The 27,765-nt window shown below is 43.0% G+C and overlaps 1 protein-coding gene and 1 long non-coding RNA gene across 7 annotated transcripts in view; one reads left to right on the forward strand and one right to left on the reverse strand.

The window, feature by feature from the left end:
* The window catches only part of LOC132677369 (uncharacterized), a 59,226-nt gene that overhangs the window by 25,152 nt on the left and 6,309 nt on the right, over nucleotides 1-27,765 (forward strand). The window contains exons 2-3 of the long non-coding RNA XR_014137795.1: nucleotides 832-1,000; nucleotides 26,918-27,008. This is a non-coding gene — a long non-coding RNA (uncharacterized LOC132677369). The remainder of the gene's footprint in view (nucleotides 1-831; nucleotides 1,001-26,917; nucleotides 27,009-27,765) is intronic.
* On the reverse strand, nucleotides 526-27,747 carry KIF23 (kinesin family member 23). 6 transcript variants are annotated; one of them, XM_078448808.2, is made up of 24 exons: nucleotides 27,640-27,747; nucleotides 25,825-25,894; nucleotides 24,676-24,804; nucleotides 20,377-20,482; nucleotides 19,990-20,126; nucleotides 19,674-19,783; nucleotides 19,069-19,239; nucleotides 17,756-17,797; nucleotides 16,944-17,056; nucleotides 16,680-16,801; nucleotides 15,314-15,416; nucleotides 11,334-11,413; nucleotides 11,129-11,248; nucleotides 10,777-10,903; nucleotides 10,281-10,439; nucleotides 8,814-8,971; nucleotides 7,984-8,157; nucleotides 7,572-7,751; nucleotides 6,968-7,279; nucleotides 3,683-3,913; nucleotides 2,718-2,800; nucleotides 2,460-2,538; nucleotides 1,762-1,832; nucleotides 526-1,021 (listed from the first exon to the last, which is right to left on the reverse strand). In XM_078448808.2, exons 1-24 carry the CDS (start codon nucleotides 27,648-27,650, stop codon nucleotides 1,006-1,008), a joined length of 2,904 nt encoding a protein of 967 aa, XP_078304934.1. In that variant the 5' UTR covers nucleotides 27,651-27,747; the 3' UTR covers nucleotides 526-1,005. The 6 variants fall into 6 exon arrangements, with proteins under 6 accessions (XP_078304934.1, XP_078304933.1, XP_078304936.1 ...); XM_078448807.2 differs by having other exon boundaries at nucleotides 2,454-2,538; XM_078448810.2 differs by lacking the exon at nucleotides 17,756-17,797.

The raw sequence follows: 27,765 nt of genomic DNA on the forward strand, positions 1-27,765 counted from the left end.
GCTGAAATCCCAAAGCAGACAGCAAGGAATGTTCCTTCGGTGTCCTTTGATATTTTTGTCTGTCTGTTCCCTTTTCCCTCTCCCCAGTCAGGGAGTTCCCTCTTCAAAGTTGTGTTGCTAGAGAGAAATGGGTCCTTGAGCAGGAGAAATTCCTCCCCCGCCCCGCCCCTTTGAAGCTGTTCCTTTGTGTGCTTTAAAACAGGTAGCACCAGGGTGCCTGGGTGACTCAGGCAGCTAACTGAGAGTCTGACTTGAGATTTTGGCTCAGGTCATGGTCTCATGGTTAGTAGGATTGAGCCCCGGGTCTGGCTGACAACTCAGAGCCTGTTTGGAATCCCCCCTCCCCACCTCTGTTCATGCAGTCTCTCTCAGAATGGATAAACATTAGAAACTTCTAGTGCTTGGGAGTATGTGGTAAATGTCCCACAACTTTGTTTCTGTTTCTCAGTTTTTTCAATTCTTTTGGCATATCTAAATGTCAGAAAGTGGATATATACATACAAAATTCAAAACAACTTCCTAAGATGGTTTTAGTATTGGCCAGTCACTGACATCTTTATTTTGAAAGTTTGAATTCCCAAATATGTCTAAAGTGCATTCTTGCAGCTAAGCTATAGCAGCATTTGTTTATAAACCCTTAAGAAGTATTCAGACAAGAGCTGGAAAAGTCACAATAAAAAAGTGTGATCTAAATATATTTTTCCTTAATCACCTAGGACAAAACACTTGTGTGAATTAGTTTATAAGTATACAAGAAATATACAAAATAATAGCATTATTAAAAAGTTCATATGGCAAGGCATATAATATAAAAAGTGTGCTGAATCCTAGATATCTTTGGAACCTTCGGGGGAATCTCTGATCTGCACCAGCGTCTGATGTATCTGAGGTCTGCGGTATTCAACAAAGCTGCAGTTCTACAGGATGACTCTGAAGACTGCTGGCTCTGCTTGGAGAAATCACCAACACAAATGAAAATGTCCTCTCGTTACTGAAACCGGTAGGTCAAGGTTTCTTGCGCCTAAAATGTGAAAACCAGCATTTAGTATTGAGTTTTGCGATCAGTGATACATCCATAGCAATTAGATCTCCTAGGAAGACTTTACAAGAACTCTTTTATCATGGGAAAGTTCAGATCCTGAGATAGCAAGTAACAGTTATAAACTGTGAGTCTCCAGTATTAAGTTTAAAAAGCAGGACTTCCCGCCTTTATCCTATTGTGGTACTTTTCCAACCTGCCTGAGGAATGAACACCTGTGTTAAAAATGGACACACAGACATGTATAGGTAGACATATGAAAAGAAAGGATTTTACTAACATGGAAAAAGAATGGGGTATGCATTTAACAGAAGGAAAAGTGTGATTCCTTCCCCTACCGTAAATTCGGCCACCCCGTTTTATTTTACTGAACACTTAACCACTATAAAGAGACCAAGAGGCATGTTCAGAAAGAATGAATTACAGAAATTGCTGTCATCCCTGACTAAAGCCTCCAGCCTCCCCTCCTTATGGGTGATCTCAGTTCAGCCTCCGAGAGCTTTATGAGCATTAGCAAAGTACGAATAAGAGTGAGCAATCTTCCATCACCTCCTGTTACTGCTCTTCCCAAGCCTTCTGAGGTTCTCCGCACCGACTGTGGCAGTCTGCCAAAGCACCCAGATATTCCAAGGGGTAAACAGAAACCACATAATATCCTCTTAAAGTGGACGGTAGGGAGAAGGGAGAAGCCACACAGAAAGGCCCAGTTAGTCAGGACTCACTTGGGTTGTGCGTGATGCTGATATCCGGGTCCCAGCTGAGATCCTGCTCTCATCTCCACAGCTACAGAACACTGATAGGAAAATTACAGAAGAGGAAAAGATCAGCTCCTCTGTGCAGTCTATAAAACAGTTCTGCTCAGATGGGTTCAGCCAAGGTGACAGACACCCCACATTGCTTTCTAGTGCAGCACAGACAGCTATGTTAAAATACCAGGTATCTGCAGTTTATTTGACTTAAGCCACAAAGATGGTGAGCTGGAAGTGTCCGTAGACATCATCTGGGTAATTTCCTCAGTTTAGGTGAGGAAGAAATGGCCTCCTAACACCACCTGCCCTTCCCATGCTCTTTCCAGGGGAGCCTCTCATCAGGAGTAACAGTTCCACAGGGAAGTTGTGCTTGTGTGAAGATTCCCACCAATTTGATGTGAATTCTTGTCACTCTGCTGTGACGCTCTCTGACCTGATTCTCGGGCCCTATTCCTCTACACTGAAAACAAGGATGCTGAACCAGAGAGCTCCAGTGAGAGCTGATCCAAACCAGCATGAGTCCCTTGGCAGGTTTGCTAGGAACAGAACTACAGGCTGCACTGGCAGTGTGAGATCCGACGTCAGCTGCTTCCAAGAGCCAGAAAAACAATAAGCAGGGGGGTTAAAAATAGGTTACCCCTTATTTTTATTAAGCAAATATTTACCCCTACCCTTGTTTCTACATCGGTCCATTCAGACTCCGTACCATCTGGTTGGGCAGGTGCTGCCGAGGAAGATCTTCGTTTTCGCCTACAGAAAAAAGGGGAAACAATATGCAACAATTATTTTGTGTCCAGGAACAGGAACAATGTTAAAAATAGGGAAATATCACTACACTCCTTCAGATAATGAATGATACATTTCATAGGATGTTGTGTTCTGCAAGAATAAGCAAGCTAAGAAAACAATAGCCCTTGATGGTCACTCACCCAGTTGGCGATTCTTGTTTTAAAGTCTCAATATCGGTAAACTGAACAGATTGTCCACCACCTCTTGTTTTGTAAACATCACCCTGAAGTCAAGAGAAAAGGTCACCATTACACTTTGATATCCCAAGTGATAAATGTTTCAAACTGAACTTGAGATTCTCCATAAACCAATAAAGTCCCATCCACAAAACCAGATGGTGTTTCTGACTGCTGGGTCTGTACTATTAAAATACTTCAGAAATTATCTCTCACTAAACAAAAGTCCAATGCAGTATAATCAGTAACATTCTTCAGAATATTCCTTTTTGTTCTATAAAAACCACACCAAGGATCAAGAAATCTACCAGAAATTTCTAAATGTTCAAAGACATTTATACTTTCCTCTGGGTATACCCCACCCCTCATTTCCAAATGACAGTACAGTCGTGTTTGTAACTCTGGTTATACTAAGAATCATCATCTGAATTAAATTTGATATGAAAAACGTTTTTTCCCATTTGCCTTTTACTCCCCAATTATTCATTGACTCTGCAATCAAAGGAAAATTTTTCTACAGGAAGGGAAGGGAAAGGGCTCTGGGTAGCTCAATAATAAGAAATTTTGCTAGGTCACATTTTAATGTGGGCTTTTTATCTAGAACTGACAAATGGTACAAGTTCTTTGGGCTTACTTTTAAAGTAGTGGTTATAACTATATTAATTACAGTATATAATAGGATCCTCTAACAGAGGATCCGGAGAATCTAAGCCTCATTCAGTACAGAGCAGCTGATTTAATTGTAGTTTAGCAGATTCATAGCCTGAGCAGTTTTCTAACGAACAAACACAAAGGTCAAAAAGGTCGTATCAACACCCATTTATCTTCGTTGACACCACCTGTGTGTCATCAAAGGAATAGAAGATTAAGTGGTTTTTTGTGAAGTTGACATTTTGTATGTTTTTCGTCCTGTGTAAATTTGTTTTTACCTTGATTAGTTTAGTTTCAATCTCCCCATCGGAGGCTAGTTCCTGGTGGGTCAGCATATACTTCTCACACTTAGCTAGTGCCTTTTCATTTGCAACAGATACTGTGATGGCATGAGGGACATGTGGCTGCATGACTGTTTCAGTTTGCACGTTAGAGGCAGGCTTATGATCTACCCATCTGTCTCCTGCAGAGCGTGATCGTCTGTGTCGGAGACGAATTGGTGGTGCGTTCTGATCAGGTTGAAAGAGGAATCAAGAAACAAGCATAACCCAGAATTAATTTAAGGGTATTATTAGAAGTGCAGCAGGTTTGGCTACATTAGCTGATGATCATATCAAAACAAACGCACAAACATTTTCAAAAGCTCAATATGTTACTCAAATGATTTAAATGTTCTCTTTGTATTTAAACACCAAACCCACAAACATCTCTTAAAACCATCTTGTATGTTCTACGTTCTGCCAGGGAGCTTCCGTTTCAACAAAACAAAATGGAAGGAAAAATTCTGATAATGCTACTAGGCTTTCCTGTGTAGGTGGTATATTCAAGACCATTCATTTTACATTCTTGATCAAAACTGTTACCTGTGCCTGTCGTTGTGAGCTAATCTGTTAGGTCCACAACTGTGTTAAAGGCTCCAAATAAGGTCAATAAAAGCCTTAAACATGTCACAGGCCTCTAAACAAAAGAGAAAACACTCCTCCTACAAAGACGGACAAAAAATGAAAGCTAATGGCCTGTATGTACAAAATGCTAAAGAACATAAGGTATAATAAGAATTCTATGTATAAAATGATCAAGAGAATGTAAAAGAACTACTTCTGAGTACTTTCTGAGACTTTAAAAGTTCAAATAGAACTTCATGAAAAGTTCAAACACAGTGATGGCTAAAACATACCAACTATTTTTCCTCAAACATTTCATGAAGGTTCTAAGAACCAAACTAAAAATACAGTATCAAATTAGTCTCCATCAATCACACAATAAAAAACTAGTTGCTTCCAGTCAACTATCATGTAAATTTGGGGAAGTTAAATTTAGCACATTCAGTCTAAGAAAAGGTATCTCACACACAGGACATAGTTCCAAAGATACCCACTGCTTCAAACATCTCCTTTTTGTATAACTAAAAGCAAATGAAACAGTCTGTTACAGGCCAAATCCTTCAAAGCTGGTCGCCTATGAAGATCCCAAGTTGAAAATGCCTGTCTGGGGCGCCTGGGTGACTCGGTTGACTTGATTTTGGCTCAGGTCATGATCTCACAGTTTGTGAGATCGAGCCCCATGTCGGGCTCTGCTCTGATAGCAGGAAGCCTGCTTGGGTTTCTCTCTCTCTCTCTCTCTCTCACTCTCCTCTCTCTACCCCTCCCTTCCTCTCTCTCACACGCACACGCAAATAAACATTAAAAAAAATAAAATGCCTGTCTGGAGAACTGCAGCGTTTCCCCTAATAAGCACAAGCAACAGCAGAAGCACTGGTGAGAAATGATGCTGCTACAGAACGTGGGCAGTCAGTTTGCCATGCAAGATGCCCAAGCCTCCAAGCAACTAGGAAACCTTCCATTCTTAAAGTGGCCTCAGGCTCTCTCCCAATCTGTTTCAGTTTGCACGTCGTTACCATTTAGCAAAGGTGATAGTTTTCCTGAACACATTTGGCAGTAAATACATTATGAAACAAGCTTCAGAAAGATAGTTCTTACAATCTACTGTCATTTGTCTACTCGAAGATATTTAAAATTTCTTCCTCAAATTTCACTTTAGTAGTGTAAATTCAGTCCACCTGACTTAATTTTTGGCCAATAAACCTAGATGTGTAGATACTAGCCTAAACTTTGCTGCACTTCTAAAGAGATTTGATTTCAAGTGAGAAGTTAAAGGATCGCTAGTAAATCCTCTTAAGTATCTCAGAGCCAAATTGGATAACACGTTAATGCTGACCAGGCATAAGCAGGCCTTGAATAGTGTTCAGTCTATAAACTTTCATGAAAAATAAAGGGGATTTATTAGACTTGATCAGAAACTCTATCACCATAATTTTCTCCCTAAAAAGGTTTAAAGCAAAATCTGCAAAGTAAAAAACTCCGACTTTAGAACACATCTGTGCAGGGTCTTGGTAAATACCTTGCAATTAATTCTTCACTATTCCTGAATAATCAGGAGTGCAGGTGATCTAAATGAAGCTTATCTGTACCTAAATTATACAAGAAAAGCTAAAGCAAATACTATTAACTTGTTAAAAGAAAAATTCTAAAAGCCATATTGAAATTTTACTAAATATAAATTCACAATATTAGCTTGGCCCATTTATTCAGATTCAAAGTAAAAAGTTTATCTTAATCCTTAAGAAAATTTAAACATGAATGACTTTAAACACCCTTGACTGAGGCCAAGCCCTTGTAAATTGAGATCAAGTTCTTCAGATTAAAAGCAACTACTGGACATGCAGACCTTCAGTCGTTACACAACAGACCTGGAGTATTCAAAAACACTGAGTGTCATGAAAATCAAAAAAAGATATAGAATAACCACTTGCAGGGCATTCACTTTGTTAGGCTCATGGATTAAAAATAGAGGATATTTATTCAATTAATGTGAACTTTGTTGGGTTTGGTAAAGACTGTTTATACAGGACAGTCCTTATTAGGGATGAAGCACCACAAAGTGTATGACTGACTTTCAAAAGTTTGAGGAAAACAAGATTGCATATCTGTATAGATAATCACTGGTAAATCCAGGTAAGGGGGAAGGAAGCCACTGTACCATTCTTTCAGCTTTTGAGTTTGAAATTTTTCAAAATAGAAAACATTTTGAGAAAACATTTTTAAAAACAAAAGGTCAAAAGTGGCAAAAAATTTGAGGAAAGGAAACCAAAAGGAAAAACCAATGGAAACCGCCCTCAGCACTCGCACCCCGGTCTGGAGTGCTTAGGAGCAAATGCGGAGGAAAACACGATTACTCCGGGCCAGCCCCGTTGACCTGTGTTCCTTGGCATGGCTGCTGTTACCACATACGTTACAGCTTTTTCAGATTGAAGAGCTAGGCCTCAATTTCAGGGTGATTTCTCCAAGTAATTAACAGAAAAATTAGACCTTATTTATACTGGAGCTCACCCGTCTTCCGTTGAGCTTTCTGAATCAAGTCACACACAAAAATAATAATAATAAAATAAAATAATTAAAAAACAAAAAAGCAAAAAACCAAAAGCAAAAAAAGCAACCACCACACAAAAGCCCCCAAGATGACGCTCTGTGGCTACGATACTTGAAGAGAATGCTGGCACTAACCCTGCAGCAGCGGTCCTCTTCTGTTTCTACCTCATTTCTGAATGTGGGAACCACCTCCCTGCCTTCGGTCCAGTACAGCCCTCGCCTTCTGTCTGACACGACACAAGTTTTACTTTGTCCTGGCTCCTGCTGCCTACGCCTTGCAACAGATGTGACATTGAGAGGTGTGTTGTACGGAGGAATTTTCTGCTCCCACTCCGAAATACAGGAAGCTACAGAAATGCTGCTGCAAGAGTTAGAGCGCCTATGGAGCTGCGGCTGGCTCAGGAGTTGTTGGCCGTTGGAAATCTGAGCGATATAGTTACTAGAAAGCTAAAAAAATGGAAGAGAAGTTAATGAGCGAGACAAACACCGAGAGAAACAGTTCACTGCTTTTCTATAATTTTAGCGCACGAAGACAACTCTAGACTTAGTTTTACTGAGTTAAAAAAATTTTTAGACCGCATGCGCTACATTGGCGTTGATGGCTAAATTTAGAGATATTTATGCAGAGAAGTTGGCGAAACACAGTAAGTAATATAAACGACAAGTGCTCATCATAGAAAGTCACCTAATCTGAACAGATTTTCTCCAGTGCGGGTTACTCCACAACCACATAACTTACAGGTACTGGTGACGGAGAGACGGCTCTCTGGGTCACTTTCTCCCGGTCCCGCTCCCGCGAAGGTCTCTCTGGCTTTTCAGCTTTGGGCTCGGTAACAATAGCCTTCAGTTGTTTCAGTTTTTCATCTTTGACCCAGAGTTTATTTTGCATCTCCAGCTGCTTGGCTGCCACCCGACGCTCCTAGGTTGGCGACAGCGACACACATCGAATTCAGTTACACCACACAGGCGCAGCGCGTCACCCGGACGCATCGTTTGCCAAGAACGACAGTCCTCCCGTCCCTCCCGCGCTCGCCAGGCCAGGTCACTGGTCAGGAGCTGGAAGGGAGGGCAGCGGCTGCTGGAGCCGCCGTCACCACCACGGACACCCTCCCCCGGGGACGCGAGTGCGGAACGCTGGGAGCGACACTCACGCATTCCTTCTCCCACTTCATTGTCGTTTCTGTCACCATGCCTTGCAGCCTGGCTTCCAGTCTGCGTTTGTCAGAAAACTGCCGCTGTAGCTTCTGGTTCTGAGCTTCGAGTTCCTGCTGCAGGGTGCGCTTGTCTTCCTCATAGATGGTCGTCGTTTTCTCTAAAATCTCAATCTGGGGAAGCAGGCCATTCTGTTCAGCGTGTGGCACATAAACACCGCACATAGCTGTGAAATAAGCTCGCAGAATTTGCTCATGTGGGCACAGTTGTGGGAGGAAAAATCAGGGAGAAAACAGTTTCCTTTAAACTCTCACCTGAATTCCTACCTCCATTCCTAGAAGCGAGAACTTTTAAACGAGTTTCTCACAGAAAAGATGTTTTAACCAACTTTGTGTGAAAATAAGTTTCCCCTGAGAGTAAGACCTGAATTCTCTTTTAGGCTGTTCTCAGACCAGAGAACACTGTGTTGGTTGAGATGGGCTTCTCTGGAATGAATGGGCACCCCCTAAATGACACTCAGTTAATGAGAGCAAACATGCTTCACCAGAAGTGAAAAAGCAAGCTACGAGCAGAGCCGAACTCTAGAGAGCCCTCTGGAAAACTCACCTGTTTGGTCCAAGAACATTCCCATCGATCACTAAAGTCTAACTCATAAAATTAAAGAGCATTATTACCCCTTGAATGCTTTTCATTCCCATTTCCTGTCTTTGGGGTGAGGCGAGGACGAGTAAGAACGCAGTGGTGAGAGGCTCTACAGCAGAACAGCTAAGGCAGAGAGAGCGGTGCTCAACGGCCAGCACGTACGCCCATAAATGATGCCGGCACAAACCTTGTATTCTAAAGTTTTGTTTTTCTTCTCCAGCCGTTCTATTTCCAACTTCTGTCCTGAGATCACCTTTTCTTTTTCATTTAGTTTTCCTTGAATGTAGTTTTCTTTATTTAAAACAGCATTGTCAAATTCTTGCAACAGGGCTTTGAAAGTAATAGCTGAAACAAAAGCATGCAGGCCAAGTTTACTCCAATTCCAAGATGACCGGTGGAATCAACTTTTACTAGTCGGTACTTTGTAAAATGTAGCTAGTCAGCAAATCATGAGGGTTAGTCCATAAAGAGTGTGAGGGGCACCTGGGTGGCTCAGTTGCTTTAAGCATCCAACTCTTGACTTCCACTCAAGTCATGATCCCAGGGTTGTGGGAACGAGCCCTGAGGCAGGTTCCACACTGAGCACGCAGCCTGCTTAAGACTCTCTCCCCTCCCCACCAGCCCCCCCTCTCTCCCTCTCTCTCTAAATTAAAAAAAAAAAAAAAAAAGAAAGAAAGAAATCTCTGAGAGAGACATTCCTAAAGGCTGTTTTTCACTGGAAAACACTGGGTCTTTCATTTTGCACTATGACATTCCCTTGTCAACCCTTATAGGTTAAGTCATTTGCTTCAAAACAAGTGCAAAAACTGGATTGAGGATCAGTTGTGGGACTTGACAAGTTACTTAATTTTTCTGAGCACATTTCCTCATTTCAAGACAGGGATATAAATATCACTCATCTCACACCTTTCTTATGAAGATTTAAATGAACCGACGATAAAAATTGTTGATCTGTTTCCGAGCACTTAACTACATACCAGGCTGTTCGCTGTTCTGCATGATTTTCATAAATCATCTCATCCCCACGACACCCTCCTAGATAAAACAACTAAAATCTCCATTGTGCAGACATGGAGAGTAAGAAATACATGATGAAGTAATTCGCCCAAAGACAGTTATTAAGATGTAATACATGTGGGGCGCCTGGGTGGCTTAGTCAGTTGAGCATCCGACTCTGGCTCAGGTCATGATCATGATCTCACGGTTCATGAGTTCAAGCCCCACATCAGGCTCTGAGCTGACAGCTCAGACCTGGAGCCTGCTTCAGATCCCACTCTCTCTTTGCCCCTCCCCCATTTGCGCGCGCGCGCTCTCTCTCTCTCGCTCTCTCTCACAAAAAATAAAACTAAAAAATTTTATATATAAAAAAAGATGTAATATATGTGAAGTGCCTTGCAAGTAACTAGTAAGAACTAAAAACAAAGTAGCTATCACTCCACTCTTTTGTGTCCATCAGTGTAAATTTTAAAAAGGGACCGTATACACACCCACCCACCTCTTTATTTTGTTTTATGATCTGTGGGAAGGTTCCGTGTCAGTCTAATTAACCAATGCCTTGAGTACTAAGATCCTTAAAGATCTGCCCCACCAGAGAACTCCGATTCACTGCATATTTCTGGAGTTGAAATGATCGCAGACCACTTTTGGCCCTTACATTGTTTGTGAAACTCCTCGATCATCATCTGCCGTAGGTGATGTCGTTTCTCTAATGCTTCAATCAGCCTGGGAAGAGTCTGCTCATCGTTGATATCCAAAAGTTCACAGGATGGCAAAGGTGGAAAACTCTGTAAAACTACTTCTGTAACCAGTGGTTCTGTGTTGAATTATAAAAAAATTACAAGAAGTTACACAGGAGCGAAAGAGCTTATTTAAACAAGTTTAACACTGTGATTAGAACCCCCAACCCCCGGTTCAATTAACCATGCACTTAGAGTTGTCACAATCATACTTCCTTTACAATGAATTACAAAAAAGGAAGAGTGGGGGGAAAAAGTTACAGTATGTGACAAAAGAAATCTCATTTATACTCTGGTTCAGAAATTCCCCCCCCCCTTCGTTCTTGGGAGGAAGGGAAGTAAACTGTTCTCTCATGTAAAATAGATCTGAAGAGAGACTGACCAACATGCACATGATGTAACACCGAATCATACCGTCTCCGACTGGACCTCCCCGAGCCTGGTTTCTGTATCTCCTTCCAGGAGTTAAACCACAGATTGCCCTGTCTATTGGTCTTGCCACTTCAACCTCTTGGGTCACTTCTGCAAATCTCATGACTTGCTAAGATACAAGACAGATGGGAGGTTTTTAAATTTTTTTTTTAAATAAACATATCCAAGCCTTTCTTCAGAAATTACTTAATGAAATAATAGATTGGTCATTAGTTCCGTAACTAATGGTTCTGTATCAATTTTAAAAATATTTAGAATGTCATTCTTCACATCCAAATAGTTGTTTTCTCCATAGAAACTCTGAGACTTTATAGGATAAATACGTTAAAATTACCAAGCTTTCTTCATAATCTTCAGCCTTTGGATTCACACACACGATCATGCGTACTTTACCTTCCCCATCAAAGTAGTTCTTGAACAGATGGGTTAACTTTGAATCTCGGTATGGAACCATCTGTAAATAAATTCAAATCCAAATATATAAGGCCAAACAGTGCATACAAACAAAGCTACAGAAATGATGAAAGGCTATTGCTTACTTTGTTAGTTCCATACATTTGATTTTCTCTCAAGACTTCCATACATGTTCTTAGTGTCATTAATGACTGGTTAATGTTTCCTGACAGAAAAATAGAGACAGAAGACATTTGAAAACAGTAAAGTAGCTAGAGTGTGGTCTGTTTGCCTATAAAATCCCTACTTCATAGAAATATATGGAGGGGTGCCTGGGTGGCTCAGTTGGCTGAGCATCCGAGTTCGGCTTAGGTCATGATCTCATGGTTCGGGGGTTCGAGCCCATCATCCACCTTTGTGCTGACAGAGCTCAGAGCCGGGAGCCTGCTTCAGATTCCCTGTCTCCCTCTCTCTGCACGCCCCCCCCCCCCCCAAAATAAACACTGGTGCACATGGGTGGCTCAGTTGGTTGAGCATCAGACTTCAGCTCAGGTCATGATCTCGCAGTCCCTGAGTTCGAGCCCCACATCAGGCTCTGTGCTGACAGCTCGGAGCCTGGAGTCTGCTTCAGATTGTGTCTCCCTGTCTCTCTCTGCCCCTCCCCCGCTCTCGCTCTCTCAAGAATAAACATTTTAGAAAAAAATAAAAATAAAAATAAAAAATAAACACTAAAAAAACCCCACAAATACTATAGGAAATTACAAATAACAGGTTATAGTGGCTAATTTAAAGATCACTCCCATATGGCCTGGCAGGAACATTCTATAATAGCGGTGTTTCGGGAGAGGTTAGATCCCATCCCTCAAGAATTCTAGTAAAAGGAATGCAACGTTACACTTCCTGGCCCATAAAGTTTCTTCCAAATCTTAAATTCTGTGAGAGAGTGTATTAGATGCAGATGTTTAATATCCTCTATTAACATATTCTCTACAGCATGACAATTTCAGGCTGTAGTTGGCTCCATCAGCACTGAAGTGTCCCCTGCACCCGGAGGGCCTCGTGTTTCTAACAGTCATGGGTCTTAGGGTCCAGCTAACTGCGTCCCTTCCACATCCAGACAAGGATTCCTTGGGCAGCATAATTGTTACTTCTGACCACTCTGTTTGGATTTCTGAGCCAAGGCGAGTCTGACGGATTAATTAAGCCTCCCATAATGCAGGAGATCCCATTTGCAGAGACTCCCCCTTCCCACATACGTAGCGATTTGTTTATTTTAGAACCTTGATTAGGGTCAGCTAACTCCCACCGTGCTCTCATCCTTGGCCACCTCTCAAAACAGAGCTCGTCTGTGCCTCCATAATGTCCCATGGTTCATGATTCCTCCTCCTTGACCCCAACTCCCAGTGTCCTTCCCGCTCCCGTTGTGTTCTCTGGAACCCAAATTCCTGTTACTAGACTTCCCCACCTCCTCACACCTCTCGCAGAGGGCTCCATCCGTCTCTCCCTAATTGCCAGGGGTTCTGAACCCGGGGTCCATGTTATCCATGGGCACATTTGGGGGAGTCTGCAAACTTGGGTGGGAAATAAATTACACCTTTATTTTGTACTGACTTCTGAAATTTAGCAGTTCCTTTCAATTACGAGCATAGGCCAAAAAGCAGTATTAGTGATACCTGTGATTTTTATCAGTAGAAATCACAGGTAATTTTATAGCACATTACAGTTTATTGCTGATCTCAAGATATTTATGTTCATTACTGCTTTGAAATTATGTAGTTTTAAGACCTCCTGGTGGATCTTTAATTTAGGCATTAATAGGAAGCATGTAAATTACTGTAATGACAAATGCTTTAAGAATACTGTTAAAAACACATTTTAATCTAATCGGTTTCCTTTGTGATCCTATGTATTTTATATTATTCATTCAGAAATCTTCTGTGAAGCGTCCATGGGCTTCACCCTGCAGCCACGGCGCAAAGCCCTGCAGCGCTTTAACTACAGACGGGCAGTGCCGCTTCCCCCCCGCAGCCTAAGTAAAAGTTGCTTGTTTTCTAAAGCCTGACATTTTATAAGGACGGTGAGCAGAGGGAGGCCAGCAAGATTTGTCCTAGTCCCTAGCTGCCATGCCTTCAGTGTTCCCCCTACACGCCCGGGTCATTTCTGACAAGCTGCCAGAGGCCCCACCTCCCTCAGCACATTGTTCTCTCTTTAGCACGGGAGCCGCGCAGCTATGACGGGCCCTGAAACCTTATCATTCAGAACCGCACCACCTCTTGAAACCTGGGCCCCAACCACCATCTCCCGTTCTTCTCATGCTCACGGCCTAATTTTAGTCACACCTGTTCCTCATCCTACTAACTCTGGTAGTCCTTTCTGGCTTTTTCCCCAAAGCATCAGAACCCTCCAGTTTCTACTTTCTTGCGTTGAGACAAACCTTTTCCCATCAAGGTTAATCCTTTGTCATACCCTGGATCCCAGATTCTCTATCTACACGTACATAATGTGGATTTTTTTGTCACCTCACCTGGCTACCACCTTCTCTCTCCTTCCAGGCTCTTTAAATCATTTACCTCAAGTGTTTGTTCCTCCAGGCTCTGCCCTCAGCCTGTTCCCTTCTGTCCTCCAAGAGTAAGCTCATCTCCCCTATTGCTTCCGTCATATTGGCAAAACCTAAAGCTGTAAACCTCCAGTCAGCTCTCCTTCCAAATGTGTGCACCTCTACATCCAGTTACTAGGCACTTCACCGGAATAAGCTACCCGTGTCCAACACAAACTCGAACCGCCCACACCTGCACCTCAGACTGCTTTCTCCTCAGTCAAGATCTTGGATCTGCCCTTGCCTCTCCCTGCCTCTCCACATCCAGGTGGCCTTCCTAACTAGCTCACTTTTGTCCAACCCTTGCCTCTGGGTCACATGATTGCTTGTGTGAATTACTGCAAAAGGCTCCCGACTGCTGTTCTTACCTCTGGACCTGCCTCGGTACATTAATTCTCTACATAGGAAAACAATCTTTCTAAAACACTAATTCCTCATTGACTTTAAGGACCCTGTATAACAGCAGAAAGACACAAGCTTTGAGAATTCACCCGGGCTCCAGTGTTGGGAAAATTCATCTCTCCCAGCCCACTTCCTCATCTGAAAAATGGGTATGATACAGTCCTGAAAAGTCAGAATCAAGAAATCAAACCCATGCGTAGTAGATACTATGATACACACTAGTCCTTTAATAATAGGTAACCACCATTATTCCTTCAGGACAAAATTCAGACTTTTTAGTATGACAGACAAGGGTCCTCGTGACCTCGCCTTGCTCTGCCACCCCAGTTGTCATAGGTCATCAGCCCACACCATTTCAGTGACCTTGACTCTGCCGTTTCCCCCCCAAACTTGCCCTCACACACACACCCAGATTGGATGAGTGTTCAGATACCAGCACACAGTAGGTACTCCATAAATGCTATTATATGTAAAACGTAACATGAATAGCTACACTAATGAGAGACTAAAAACACCAACAACAAAACACAGATTCCCTTTCAATTTGTTTTTGTGTTCAAAGATTTTTCCCATCTCCAGAAGCCAATTTTCACCAGAATGAATGTTGGATTAACTGTTAAATCACTTAAGTTTAAGGGCCTAGTACTTATATTACTGGCAATAGATACAATATGAATGTAACTTGTTTTATATTCATTTTAATCACTTTTTTTCGTTCATTTTTTTTTTTTAAGATTATTTATTTACCTTGAGAGAGAGAGCGCAAGTGAGCGAACCAGGTGGGGAGGGGCAGAGAGGCACAGAAACCCAAGCAGGCTCCACACTGTCAGCACACAAACCGATGTGGGGCTCAATCTCACGAACCATAGGATCACAACCTGAGCCGAGATCAAGAGTTGGATGCTTGACCCACTGAGCCACCCCAGCGCCCCGCTTATCTTCATTCTTAAAACAAGTCAGTGTATGGTCATATATTGATACCAAACCGGCATAACTAAAGAAACAGCACTGACCCCTAACTTTAGCCTCTAAACTATCAAATCACCGCCTATCAATAAGCAGATGACAGACTGACACTGCAAGTTCTGGAAAGTCGTAGCAATCACAGGAGTACTATGCTCTGCTCACCAGCTTCCCGTAATCTGTTCCCTTCTGCCTTCGTCCGATTAGTTCTTTCACTTCCAGCAAGATCTACCAGGGACAACTGGCTTATCGTGATTTGTTCCTTTTCCTGAAAGGAAGATCATAACGCCAATAACACAAGATACAACTGGTTTATGGTGTTCTTTAATTACATTCCTGTCAACGAATTATTAAGTCTTACGAATATAACATTTGCACAATACAAATGGTAGGGCCAAAGGATACATGTTCTGGGGGAAGAGTCCGCTAAAAGCATATGGGCTAAATGAATACACTGGTGAAGGGGACAAGGACTTGCCCATCGTCTGGTGTCTGCATTATACCATGAGCTTCACGAAAGCAGGGACTGCCTCTCAACCAGTGTTGTTCCCTCCGGCATCTCACCTAGCACCTAGCATGCAGCAGGAGCTCAGTCCGCATCTGCTAAGTCTAGAAAAGACCTATCCTAATTTTTCTATAACCGGATATTTGACAATTTTATAATCAAACACTTTCATAATACTGTAATTGTAGAATAAGAAATGAAAAGAGGTACATAACTGATATTACTAGATGTGATTCAAAGGAAAACAAGTGTATTTGAAGGCTTGACTTACAAGCATTTTCTAACTAACATTTACGAGTGCTGTCAGTCAGTTCTTAGGCACTGGCCTAAGAACTCTACATGCACTCCCTGCTCTAATCCTCACAACACTATAAAGAGTTTATAACCAGTCAGACAGCTAGTAAATTAACAGGAATCAAAATTCGAATCCTGGTGGTCTGCAATACCCTGCTGTAGTCATGCCATGAGGAGACCTTCTCAGTTTCAAATGGAATTACACTTTAATAGCTTAAAGTTATTAAATGATTTCTACTCAGGCCCAAATGCTTTTACTAATTGATGTAAGCCTTGTAGCATGACAGGCCCAATAGTAACGAGTGATCAGCAGACGGGCGCACTACTGGCCTATCAGCCAAAAGAAGAACAATTTAGAATTGTCATCTCCTGAACCATACCTACCCTGGGAAGTTAACTGCTGACATTTCGAAACCATTAACTGAATTCCCACATACAAAATGAGTCTTCAGAGATAAAATAATGATCCGTACCTACTTCTTACTTTATCTCCTCTATTAAAGAGATTTATAAAGATTTGTAAACCTTTTTCACAGCAGAATCCCAGGTTCTCAGATTCAATAGCCAGTTTCCCAAAACTACACTCTAGTGCAACAATTTTTAAACGTCATCACCTACCTATAATAATTCTAGAGCAGTCTTCATTGCGGCGAAACTTTCCTGTTTTAACTCTAGTTCCAAAAACTAAAGCTTCAGTTAAAACAAGAAAAACTCCACACGCTACACATTTACCTGTAAGACATTGTCTCCATCTGCATCCAAGGGAGCCTGCACTAATTTAATGTTGAACACGCTATGGGAACGGCTGGACTCACGATTCAAATGTGTGTTAGCAATACGTCTCTTTTTCTGGCCTGTGATGACAGAGACATCACTGATTAAACCTGAATTCGATCACTATAGTACTAAAAATTTAACTGCTGTTAAATTATAGTAGCAACTCTCAGGAGTATACTTATTGTTTCAGATTTTCTGAATGTTAGCGTGATTTCTAACCTCTCCAGAAAACTTCAAAAGCCTCCTCAGTAGATTTCACTTCTACTTCTGTACATCCTGCAACGTACATGTTATGGTTCTTATCTTCACGAAGCAATTTGGATTGTGGTGGTCTATGAGAAAGAAGAAAACATTAGTCTCCTAAATTATGGGATACTAATATCTCAGTTTAAGACTAGGACTAAAATGCCAGGTGACATGACATCGATTCTTATAAGGGAATAAGCCTAGGCAAGAGCTCCGAAAAACATTGAACTTGAGTAAGTGTAAGGATGTATAGTCAAGATTAGTTACATAACAGGAGAACAGGAACCTACACTGTTTTAGAAGCTTTGCTATAATTTGTTCTAGTAAAGCACACAAAACACTTCCTAAACGAGTAGAGATCAAAATAGTAAGACGGCAACATCACATGCACAGGTTAAGCATCAGAATCTAGCGGGCATTTCCCTAATTGTAAAAGAGCCGGTCCCGACATCAGAGTCCGCAGAAGACAGATTCAGGAAGAGTTTGGTTTATACCAGGAGTGGCAGTCCTTTCAGAGTGGCTGCTCGAGTTCCGGTCTGTACGGTAGGATAAGGATAGGAAGGGCGCCACCTGCTCGGCCTGCCTCATGCACGGTGGGGGCACAAGCGAGTGCCGGCCACCACTGCTCAGTGAATGGCAGGCTGCTGGGAAGCAGGGAGGGGCTTAGAGGCAGCAGGCAGCCCAGTGCCAAGGACACACCAGCTCCGTGCAGACTCGCCACAGATGCCAGCCGCTAGTACAACCACACCCTTCTCCTTAACAAAAGAGTCAGCATGGTCACATACACAAACTCTGTGCTCCTCATGGGCGTGCTGCAGCTGTTCCACCTACCGAAGGAAGAGGGTGTGAGCTACGTGACAGTCACAGGATCGGCTCCTCAAAACCCTCCACTTGTAATGTTTCTTCATCATATGTAAAAACACTTCAAAGTTAACCAGCTTGGAAGAGCAGGCTAAACACCACCCTCACAAATTAAATCCGAATTCAGGGCCAAATACGCACCCGGTGGGTTCATTCAAGGAGTTACCAGAATGGTTGTTAAAAGGCGTGCAAGGCACATTTGTCAGCCTTCCTTTCGTAAAACTAAATAAAACCAAGCTAGGCTTCTTTGAAAATGATCGCATTTAGAACCCACCAACAAAGAACCTTGGCACGTGAGCAAAAAGGCAAGGGATCGGGAGCAACGAATGACATCACAAAAGTTTAGGAAAATGGGTAAACGTGACCGATACTCTGAAACAAATGGGAAAGTAAGTAATCTGTACATTGTTTAATGTAATTTATTAAACTCTTTCAGTCTGATGGTTTTCTAAATATCCAGCTGTTTCTCCAATAATGTTCAATTAGACACACACACACACACACAGGTCTACATACTATTTATGTTCTGAGAGGCTCTAACAAAGACAGCATTGAAGATAAACATTTAGCTTGAGAACAAAACCATCAACTCAAGAGCAAGATACTAATGTTAAATGAGACTCCAGAGTCTGCTCTGGCACAGGCGCGGATTGGGATGCCAGGCTGGAGTTGTTCTTCAGTCTGAGCAGGCCAAGACCCAAGGAAATCTAAGGAGTTGTCTTTTAACTCTGGCAGAGTGACGATACAGATCACTTCCTATGTATGAATCAGTGATAGAAGACCTGTATTAGTTGTATAGACAATAGCTTTGGGCTCCTCCCTGCAGAGGTCACCGACCACAGATGGTTAATGTGGCTACAGACTCCCGACACTAAGTATTCGGTTCTTGAAAGGTGACCGCAGGTAACCCTCACCCTTAGGACACTTCCTTATGTGATCATGATCCTTCTCAAGATAATAGCCCCGAGGCCAAGAGTTTTCAAAAGTAATGTCTAAGGTGAGTATTCAGGTCTCTCTTCTCCTTAGACACCTTAACCCCCTGGTGCCCTGACACAGCTGCAGATCCAGTCAAGAATAAAACTACGCACCGAACGCCAACCGTACGATACACAAGTTACCTTTCATTTTGAAAACAAAAGCACGATTACCATTTATCACTGAGGAAACTAAAGCTCACTGAGGTCGAGTGGCTTCCCCAAGGTTAAGCAGCTAAGATGGGACTCTCTCCACTACTTACTTAGGCTTTATGGGATCAAACGGCACCTCTTCCAACAGATCATATATGTAATTGTTGTATATTTCAATATACGAGACAAATACACCATAGACACTGTCTTCATCGACCTCTTCTGCTTTGCAAAATTCTTGTACATTTATCATATCTGCAAACTCTGGGTCTACTTGTCGTCTGAAAAAAGAAAAGGGCCAAAAAATCTGCTTACTCATTGTGAGTCAGAATCAAAAGTAAAGATCCCAAGAGGAGACTGAGAGAGAGAACGTAAGCGGCCTGTCACCGCAAACAGCAGTGCGTAAAGCAGTCTGTCCATGCTCCTGGTCAGCCGACAGCACCGCCGTGTCCTCCCGCATACACACGGCACCGGCTTTTATACCCTCTCCACCAAGAGCGGCACCTTCTCTAAACAGTAATTCAAGAACACTGTGCTCAAAACCAAAGAGGACATCTGAGCAAATAAACTTAATTAAGAACATTCCTCAACTTTGATCTCACTGCAGTCGACCGTCAGACCAACCACCCTTCACTTTCACCATCCCGGGTGCCTGAGGAAACCACCAGACAGGGTTCCCCTCGGGCCAGTGTCACATACAAATGTAATTACTTACTTGCCAGAGGGGGTCTTTGGATTGGGCATGGCTTCCCTTTTCTGCCGTTCTAACAAGGCGTCAACTTCACACTGTATATCCATGCTATTCCTGTCATTAGATTTAAAAACCTGAAGTGGAGGGTAAAATCAGACCATGATTTTTAGATTTGACTTAAATAGTAAGAGACCTAGTTCAGAAATAAGAAACATTTACTATGTAAGGTTTCAGAATGTACCCAGTTTATTAGGAGTTCTCCCTTAACACTATATCCACAGGTATCTCCGTCTCTATGCCCTCAGGTGAACTAGTCACAACACAAAAGAATTACACTTACATATCGTTTAGCTTGAAATGTGCCTATACTGTTAAAGATCATGTCCAAACAACGAGGAAGCAGACCTCCTTCCCCTGGAGAACCAGTCATTGTGTGAGTTTTTCCACTTCCTGTCACACCATATGTAAAAAGGAGACCTACAATGTAGCAAGTCACATCGAGTTATATATTAAGTCCTCCGCTCTTTTTCCTTCTTTCATAGCATTAAAAAACACGTAAAATTAACCAGCTCAAAAAAACAGGGTTTATACCACCCTTAATGTTTTATACCACATTTAACAAATTAAATGTGAGTTCAAGACCAACCATAATCAAATACATAAGTATCAAAAGAGTTTTATGAGGCAGACAGAAAGGAAAACGCAGTGAAAACTCCAGTACCCATACCATTTTTGCCATGAATGAGGTCATCTACCAAGGGATTAGCCACAACATCAAAGAGCTCCTTCTGGGTGGTATGAGTGCCAAATACTTGTTTAAATGAATACTGCGTCTGTGGAGAAGGGAGAAATAAAAAGCATATGAATGGCATTTCACTCTAAGCTAGAAATACATCTGTTTTAGTGTATTCAGATGTTGCTTTAAGGTGTAGACACAAAGAAAAACCATGAAGTCTTTAAATTTGGAACCCTTAAAAAAGGCATGATGTACCTCAATCACACCACTTATAAATGATAAAGATTTACAGTTACAACTACTGAAGAGAATGTAGAAGTCTTAAGCCCACTAACACATCACAGACCACGGCAGATTTTAGACGACAAAGAGCAAAAATGACCATGACTCAGTTACGAACTTGTGAAAATCATCGGGCATTATTACTCCATACACTAGTTTGCTCTTTTAAAATGACACAGCAGTCAGGGCGCCTGGGTGGCTCAGTCGGTTAAGCGGCCAACTTCAGCTCAGGTCATGATCTCACCATTCACCGGTTCGAGCCCCACATCGGACTCTATGCCTGCAGCCTGCTTCAGATAGTGTGTCTCTCTGCCCCTCCCCTGCTCACACACACTCTCTCTCTCTCTCTCTCTCAAAAATAAATTTAAAAACATTAAGAAAAAAATTTTTAAATGGCACAGCAGCATAAAACCAAGTGTCTTATTGTACTGTTTTAAAACCAGAAATGAACTATAAATTAAATTTCCTGAGTTCTTCTATGAAATTTTAAATAAATCGTGACCTTGAAAAAATCAACACTTCAATTATCAAATCTCTATCAAAATAGGATTATTATAAAGTTATAATCATAGTACCAAAAATATTACCAAACTCCTACCTGGAAAATTAGGTTGGGGAATATAAGTATATTTTAATGTCAATTAAATTGTCCTAACTGGGCAGGGGCTGGAGTTCTATTATTTCCATTTTTGTTATTTTTTAGTTTTTTTGTATTACAGACCTTGCGGTTTTGTCTGTGACCTTCTTGCAGGTTTTACTTCATGAACGTCAGTGCTAGGTTATTTGTTGTATGAGCGTTTGCTGGAATTTATTACGGAGTATAGCATTGTCAAGTGGGACCCCTTTCCTGTTTCATACCCTTTTCCTTAAATTCAGCCTGCACAGATATCACTATCACAACCCTTACGTTTTTTAAAGTAGCAGTTTCGTCCCCCCAAGAGGAGACACGTACCGATTAGTACTCAAATATATAATAAGACAGCAGCTGGCCCTGAGCAGTGGCCAGGCACTGCCTTCGCATGGCAGTGACTCGTCTCACTCTCACCTGTGATTACATACTGTGAATTATGTTCATTTTACAGCTCGTTATAGATCACACACACAGCCTACTTCAGCTAGGCTAACTCTTCACTTTGCAGAAGTTTTTATTCTAATCCTGTAGATCAGCTGTAGAGTTCATAAGAGGTATAAAGAATCAGACCAGGAAGGACACACCTCAGGTAGTACCAGCAGGTTAGTTAGATGACCTCCAAGTCCCTGTGAACAAACCCCTCCTTTCCAGCAAAGAAAAGCAAGGCCCAGGGCAGGCACCTGCCCAAGCCTACAGCGCTGACTGGTTGCAGCTGTTTTCAGTCCAGCACCCTTTCCAATTTTCGGCCTTGCCTTCTGTCACAGGCAATGAGAGCTACTAATCCCCACCAAACTTTTTGTCTACTTATACATGCTTGAAAGTAAGTCCAATTAAAGAAGTGAAGTTCTTCATAGTAAGTCAACTCTCAACTATCTGACATCTTCGAAAACCCAGTCCTCCATGAAGCCTTTCCAGACCATTCGTGCTTCATCCATATTCACTGAATGGGGCACAGGACAGAGAAGGTGCATATCCTTGAAGCTTACACGATAGCAGGGGAAAGAGACAAAAAACAAACCTCTAGATGCGGTAAGTGCTACCAAGGAAGCACATAAAGGGCAGAGCGGGAGAGAAGGGGCTAAGGTGTAAGGGTGCTACTTCCGATAAGGTCGTCTGGACAGTCTCTCTGAAGCGGCGATTTTTAAGCTGAAATCCAAAGATGAGGAGCCATCCTTGCTAAGAGCCAAGAGAAAGAAAAGTCCAGGCGAAGAGAACAAGCCTGAAGCAGGATCTGGGCTTATCCAAGGAACTCAGAGGATCGGATGAGTACTAAGAGAGGAGGGTGGAGAAACAGGAGGCAAATTAAGCAGGGTTTTGCCCATTTAAAGACATTCTGCCTTGAAAGATTTTTTTTTTTTTTTTTTAATTTTTTTTTCAACGTTTTTAATTTATTTTTGGGACAGAGAGAGACAGAGCATGAATGGGGGAGGGGCAGAGAGAGAGAGAGACACAGAATCGGAAACAGGCTCCAGGCTCCAAGCCATCAGCCCAGAGCCTGACGCGGGGCTCGAACTCACGGACCGCGAGATCGTGACCTGGCTGAAGTCGGACGCTTAACCGACTGCGCCACCCAGGCGCCCCGTGCCTTGAAAGATTTTAAACAGGAAAAAGGTCAGATCGGATTTATGCTTTAAAAGATCTCTCTGGCGGCTTTTAGAAAATGGACTGGAGAATAAGATTCAGAGTGGAAGCGAGCAGTCCAGTTAGATTTCAGAGTAGGGTCAGCAAACCAATGGACCTCTGAGAACTGCTTGTTTCCTATCTAGGAGGAGATAATTCCAGAAATGGAGAGTAAGTTTAGAAACTTCTGTAGCCACCTGACACGGCTGCAGCATCCCCGCACGTGATCAGGAGGCTCATCTCGTTGAACAGATTGTAAGCTCAGCTCTCAGTGGTCTCACTCAGATGGCAAAGCTGCACAAAAGGATGTCACGATGCACTGAAGATTTTAAAAAGCTGTTCCTTCAGCACCAATCATTTGAGAAGTCCTAGTCTTGGTGATTCATAACAGGGCTGAGACAAGGGTGGTGGCAGTGGAGATAGAAACAAAAGGACACTTTCACATTGGAGAAGGGATAGAATCTACTGATACATGAGATACAAGGGGAAGAGACAGCGGTACCATTTATTTGGGAGAGAAGACAAGGGAGGAAGTGATTTAGAGGGGACGTGTAAAATTTCAGGTGCCTCCGTGACATCCAGACAGTGGACGTTTGACTTTAGAGCTGAGGACAGGTTTCAACTGGAGATCAACTCCAGAATTATTGTCACATAACCAACATTTAAAGCCATGAGAAGGGGTAGAGGAGAGAGTCCTGGGTGAGGGCACCTCAGTATTGAGAGGTTGGAAAAGGAAGAGGAACCTGCAGAGAGTGGCCAGCGAGAGCCGAGAACACAGAGACTTGGACGGGGAGACGGCAGAGGGCTTCAGGAAGGAGGGGACTGCTGAGAAATACGTTATGAGGACAGGAGGCGTCCGTCAAAATGTTAGCGGCCCAGAGACCACTGGTGGGCTTCTGACGGTTTCACAAGAGCAGCGTGCACACGAGTGAGACAGCTCGACAGTAGAGACAACGGCCCAAATAAACGTTTTCTTCTGCATTCCCACAGTCCCTCTCTTTCAGCACACCTGTCTGTCTCCTCTCGATACGAAGGTTACCTGTTTTCTATCCGTGCCCCCAGTTAAGTTGTAAGCTCCGTAAAGGCAAAGATTGTGTCTTACCCATAAAATCTTCTGCCCTGCAGCTTTAGTGCAAGATGTTTGAACTGCATTCAACTCACTTTGCTCAAGATTTTACTAAAAATAACACTTCTCAAGAGGTCGAAACAAAAACACAATGCCTATTGCTATTTTATTTTTAAATGTTTATTTTATTTATTTTGAGAGAGAGAGAGAGCACGAGCAGGGGAGGAGCAGAGAATCCCAAGCAGGGTCTGAACTATCAGCATGGAACCTGATGCAGGGCTTGAACCCATAAACTGTGAGATCATGACCTGAGCCAAAACCAAAAGTCAGACGCTTAACCACTGAGCTATCCAGGTGCCCCCCGCCATTGCTACTTTAATCTGCTTATGAAATTGAATATGTGTGTGTGTATAGCCACCTAGCACAATCATTCTGCATTAAACGATCCCTGACGTGCTCTAAAAAACAATATCCAGTACAAGAAATTACATTATAAAGGCAATCCTCTACCTCAATGATACCAAACGTATGCCTAGCCACACTTTATATATGGTGGTTATAGGGAAGTAAACAAGTTTTTCAAAAAAGTAGAAACGTGAATTTTGTTAAATGGAAAAAAATGAAAAAGCCCTGCAGGAAAAATCGAGTAAATCATATCAAGTAAAAATAGCTTGGGTCCAATGGCAATTACCTCCTTATAGTCTCCATTTCGGTTGAGTCTGTAACCCTCAGGAGTATGAAGTTGAACGGTCGTATTATTGATCACTTCTATGCAACACTCTTGATCAGGAAGGCTCAGTGGGCGCACCCTACAGTATACCTGAAAATACAGGAAGGGACTTTAAGAACAAAGGTTGACTTTTTACCTGACTTTTCATTTAAGCTTCCCATTTGTTCGTTCAACATTTGGTCTCTCGATATTAGAGATTCATATAAACTTAGAGCCATGAAAACCAAAACTTGCTACCAGAAATGGTCAGATGCACATAGATATATTAGACATTAGAGAGATTTTTAAATGCACCTACAGTTGAAGTAAATTTGGATAACAAAAGCATCAAAGTCACACAGCTTCTCTTCACTGTTGTACAGGCACAAATTTAATAAAGTTATACTATTACTAATTTAAAAAATCTCTAAAATCAACATTACACAATGAGAATTTGAAAAGCTGTTAGAATTGTTTGAAACTGAATGTCAAGCAAAACTTGACAGCTTAACACTCAGTAAATATACAAATAAAGTATAAAGTGCCACATCCTAAACACATCTTCTCAATCAGTGATAGGGTTGAGGAAAAACTATTCAGCTTGCAAAAAGCATCTAGTTCCCTCAACTTAGAACAAGAGACACATTCCTGTGCCAGTGAAGGACAGACAGAAAATATCCCAGAGCAAATCAAACTACTATTTTTTGCATTTGAATTTAAAAGCAAGGTCCCAGGTCTGAAACTAGTGAAGTATGTGCAATTTTGAGAAGTTTACTAGACTGAATTTAGCTATTCTACAGCAGAGTCTTTATGAAGCATGCCATCAATTACTATTTAATGGTGGTGAAATGGGGAGGACGCTCACTGGAGCAGAAATTCCTACCTCCAGCCGAGAGTAGGAAGAATTCTCTGGGACAGCTGAAGAACATTTTTCATCATTTAATTGTTCAAATCATAATTAGTTACAGGAGTTATGCAATTGACAACCAAAGATTTCATTTTGCTGGACTAAAGAATCCTACACGGAGACAAAATCTCAAAGCTGAGATCTCCATCCCTTCCAAGCACACACAGAAGACAGAAAAGGACTGAAGAAAAAAACACACAAACAAATTCACAGAGAGACCTTACCCCAACTGGGTCTTTAAGACTCGTTTGGGATCCTTTCTTCACTAGAAGTTTCCTGGGCGTCTTAGTCCTCCTGGTCATGGGTTAAAAAAAAATTCTGTTCAAACTAACGTACAAAAACCTCACCTATAATTCATAGGGAGACAACCTTCCTAGAGCTTATAAAGTTATCCCTTAGCAGTTCCAAAACCTCACCCCCCAAAAAACTAAGAATATGCTGCATTAGAAGAATGTGACACACATAATGCAGAAGTAAAACTGGGTTTAGGAGACATTTTTGGTTCTAGATGTGCCTACTTACTGTTTGAATAGTTCTATATTTTAAGTAGTTTGCATATTTTCTTGAACAATTTTACAGAAGCATGACAAAGTTGAAAAATCTACAGATAATTGACCACACTCATCTTGAAGGCACTTATCTATGCGCACAAGCACACACAGCGCTCTGACGGCCCTTGCCAAGGCAGACTGACAAGCTATTGACTTCACCTAATTATAAAAATGCAGATGGAGGGGCACCTGGGTGGCTCAGGTCATGATCTCACAGCTTGCGGGTTCTACCCCACGTTGGGCTCTGTGCTGACAGCTCAGAGCCTGGAGCCTGCTTCAGATTCTGTGTCTCCCTCTCTCTCTGCTCCTGCCCAACTCGTGCCCTCTCTCTCAAAAATTAACATTAAAAAAATTTTTAAATAAAAATGCAGATGGACGGATCCATTTTTTCATCAAGATCAAGGTCTATACTTGTAAGGAACAACTGTTTATTGAGTTCTCCACGCTATCATCCTTTGTCCCCAAACAAAATTTAGTCTCCAAACTGCAATTTCTCTTGCTATCTTAGAAACAAAGGAAAAAGATATTTTGACTTCAGTTCACCAATTTCTCCAGCATGCCCCTTTCCTCCACCAACCCCCACATTTATCTGTCGTGTAGATGAACACTTAACATCAAAATTAAGTGAAATTACTGGCATGGGCTACGGATTATTAAAATATTTTCTCAACATGTTCCAAGATGAAACAAGCAAATTAGTGTTTTAAGTACAAACTATTACGGTAGGTTTACTTAAACTCAACTTTTTTTTTTTTTTTTTTTTAAGATAAAGATTTTGACTTTGGCCTCAAGAGAACAAGCTGCTTTTTGCAAATGACAGCCCTCCCCTCCGCGCAGGGATTGCTGTACCCAGAGCGGTAAGTGCTCGGGGCAGCGCAGCAACGCCGGCCGACTGCAGGCGGGAGGAATGTGGGCGTGGGCGCCCGTGGGCGGAGCGGGGCTGTCAGCGGCCCCAGACCGCGGCCGAAGAAACTGGTCTCCGTCTCAAGGCCACCGGCTAGGCTCAGAAAAGCACGCCGCGCTCCCGGGTGCCAGGGCCCTCCAAAGACCGAGGCCTCCTGGCGCCCTCAACCCCGGGCACAGCCCGCGCGCGGGGACCCCCGGCCCGCACTACCGCGGCAGAGTGCAACCCGGACGAGCGGGCGGACAGGAGGGAAAGAGCTGGGGGGCGGCGGTCCCGGAACCAGGTGGATGGCAGCCCGGCTAACGGGGACTCGGGTCGCGGCACAGACCTCCCCGCTCCCCCCGTGGGCCGACCTTTCCTACCCCCGGGAGGCCGGGGCGGGACGCCGGGCTCCGGGCGGCAGAGGGCGGGGTGGAGGCTGGAGGGCGCGCCGCGGCCGAGTCTCCGCGCCCGGACTCCCCCTAAGCGGCCCACGCGGGGGCTCCCACTTTGGGGGGCAGCGGCCCGGGCCGCGCAGGGCTCCGTGCGGACCGCGCGGCCGGCTGCGACGGGAAACGCCGGCCCCGGCCCGGCCCGGTACTCACGCTGGCTTCATGGCAGCGGGCTCCGTGCTGCCCGGAGGCGCGCGCGGGACGCCGGGCTCGATCTGGCGGGCTGGCGAGGGCGGCAGGCCGCAGGGACGGGCCACGGGAAGCGGGACTCCACGACTC

This window comes from Panthera onca, chromosome B3 (assembly GCF_046562875.1).
Source record: "Panthera onca isolate mPanOnc1 chromosome B3, mPanOnc1 haplotype 2, whole genome shotgun sequence".
Taxonomy (NCBI): Eukaryota; Metazoa; Chordata; class Mammalia; order Carnivora; family Felidae; genus Panthera; species Panthera onca.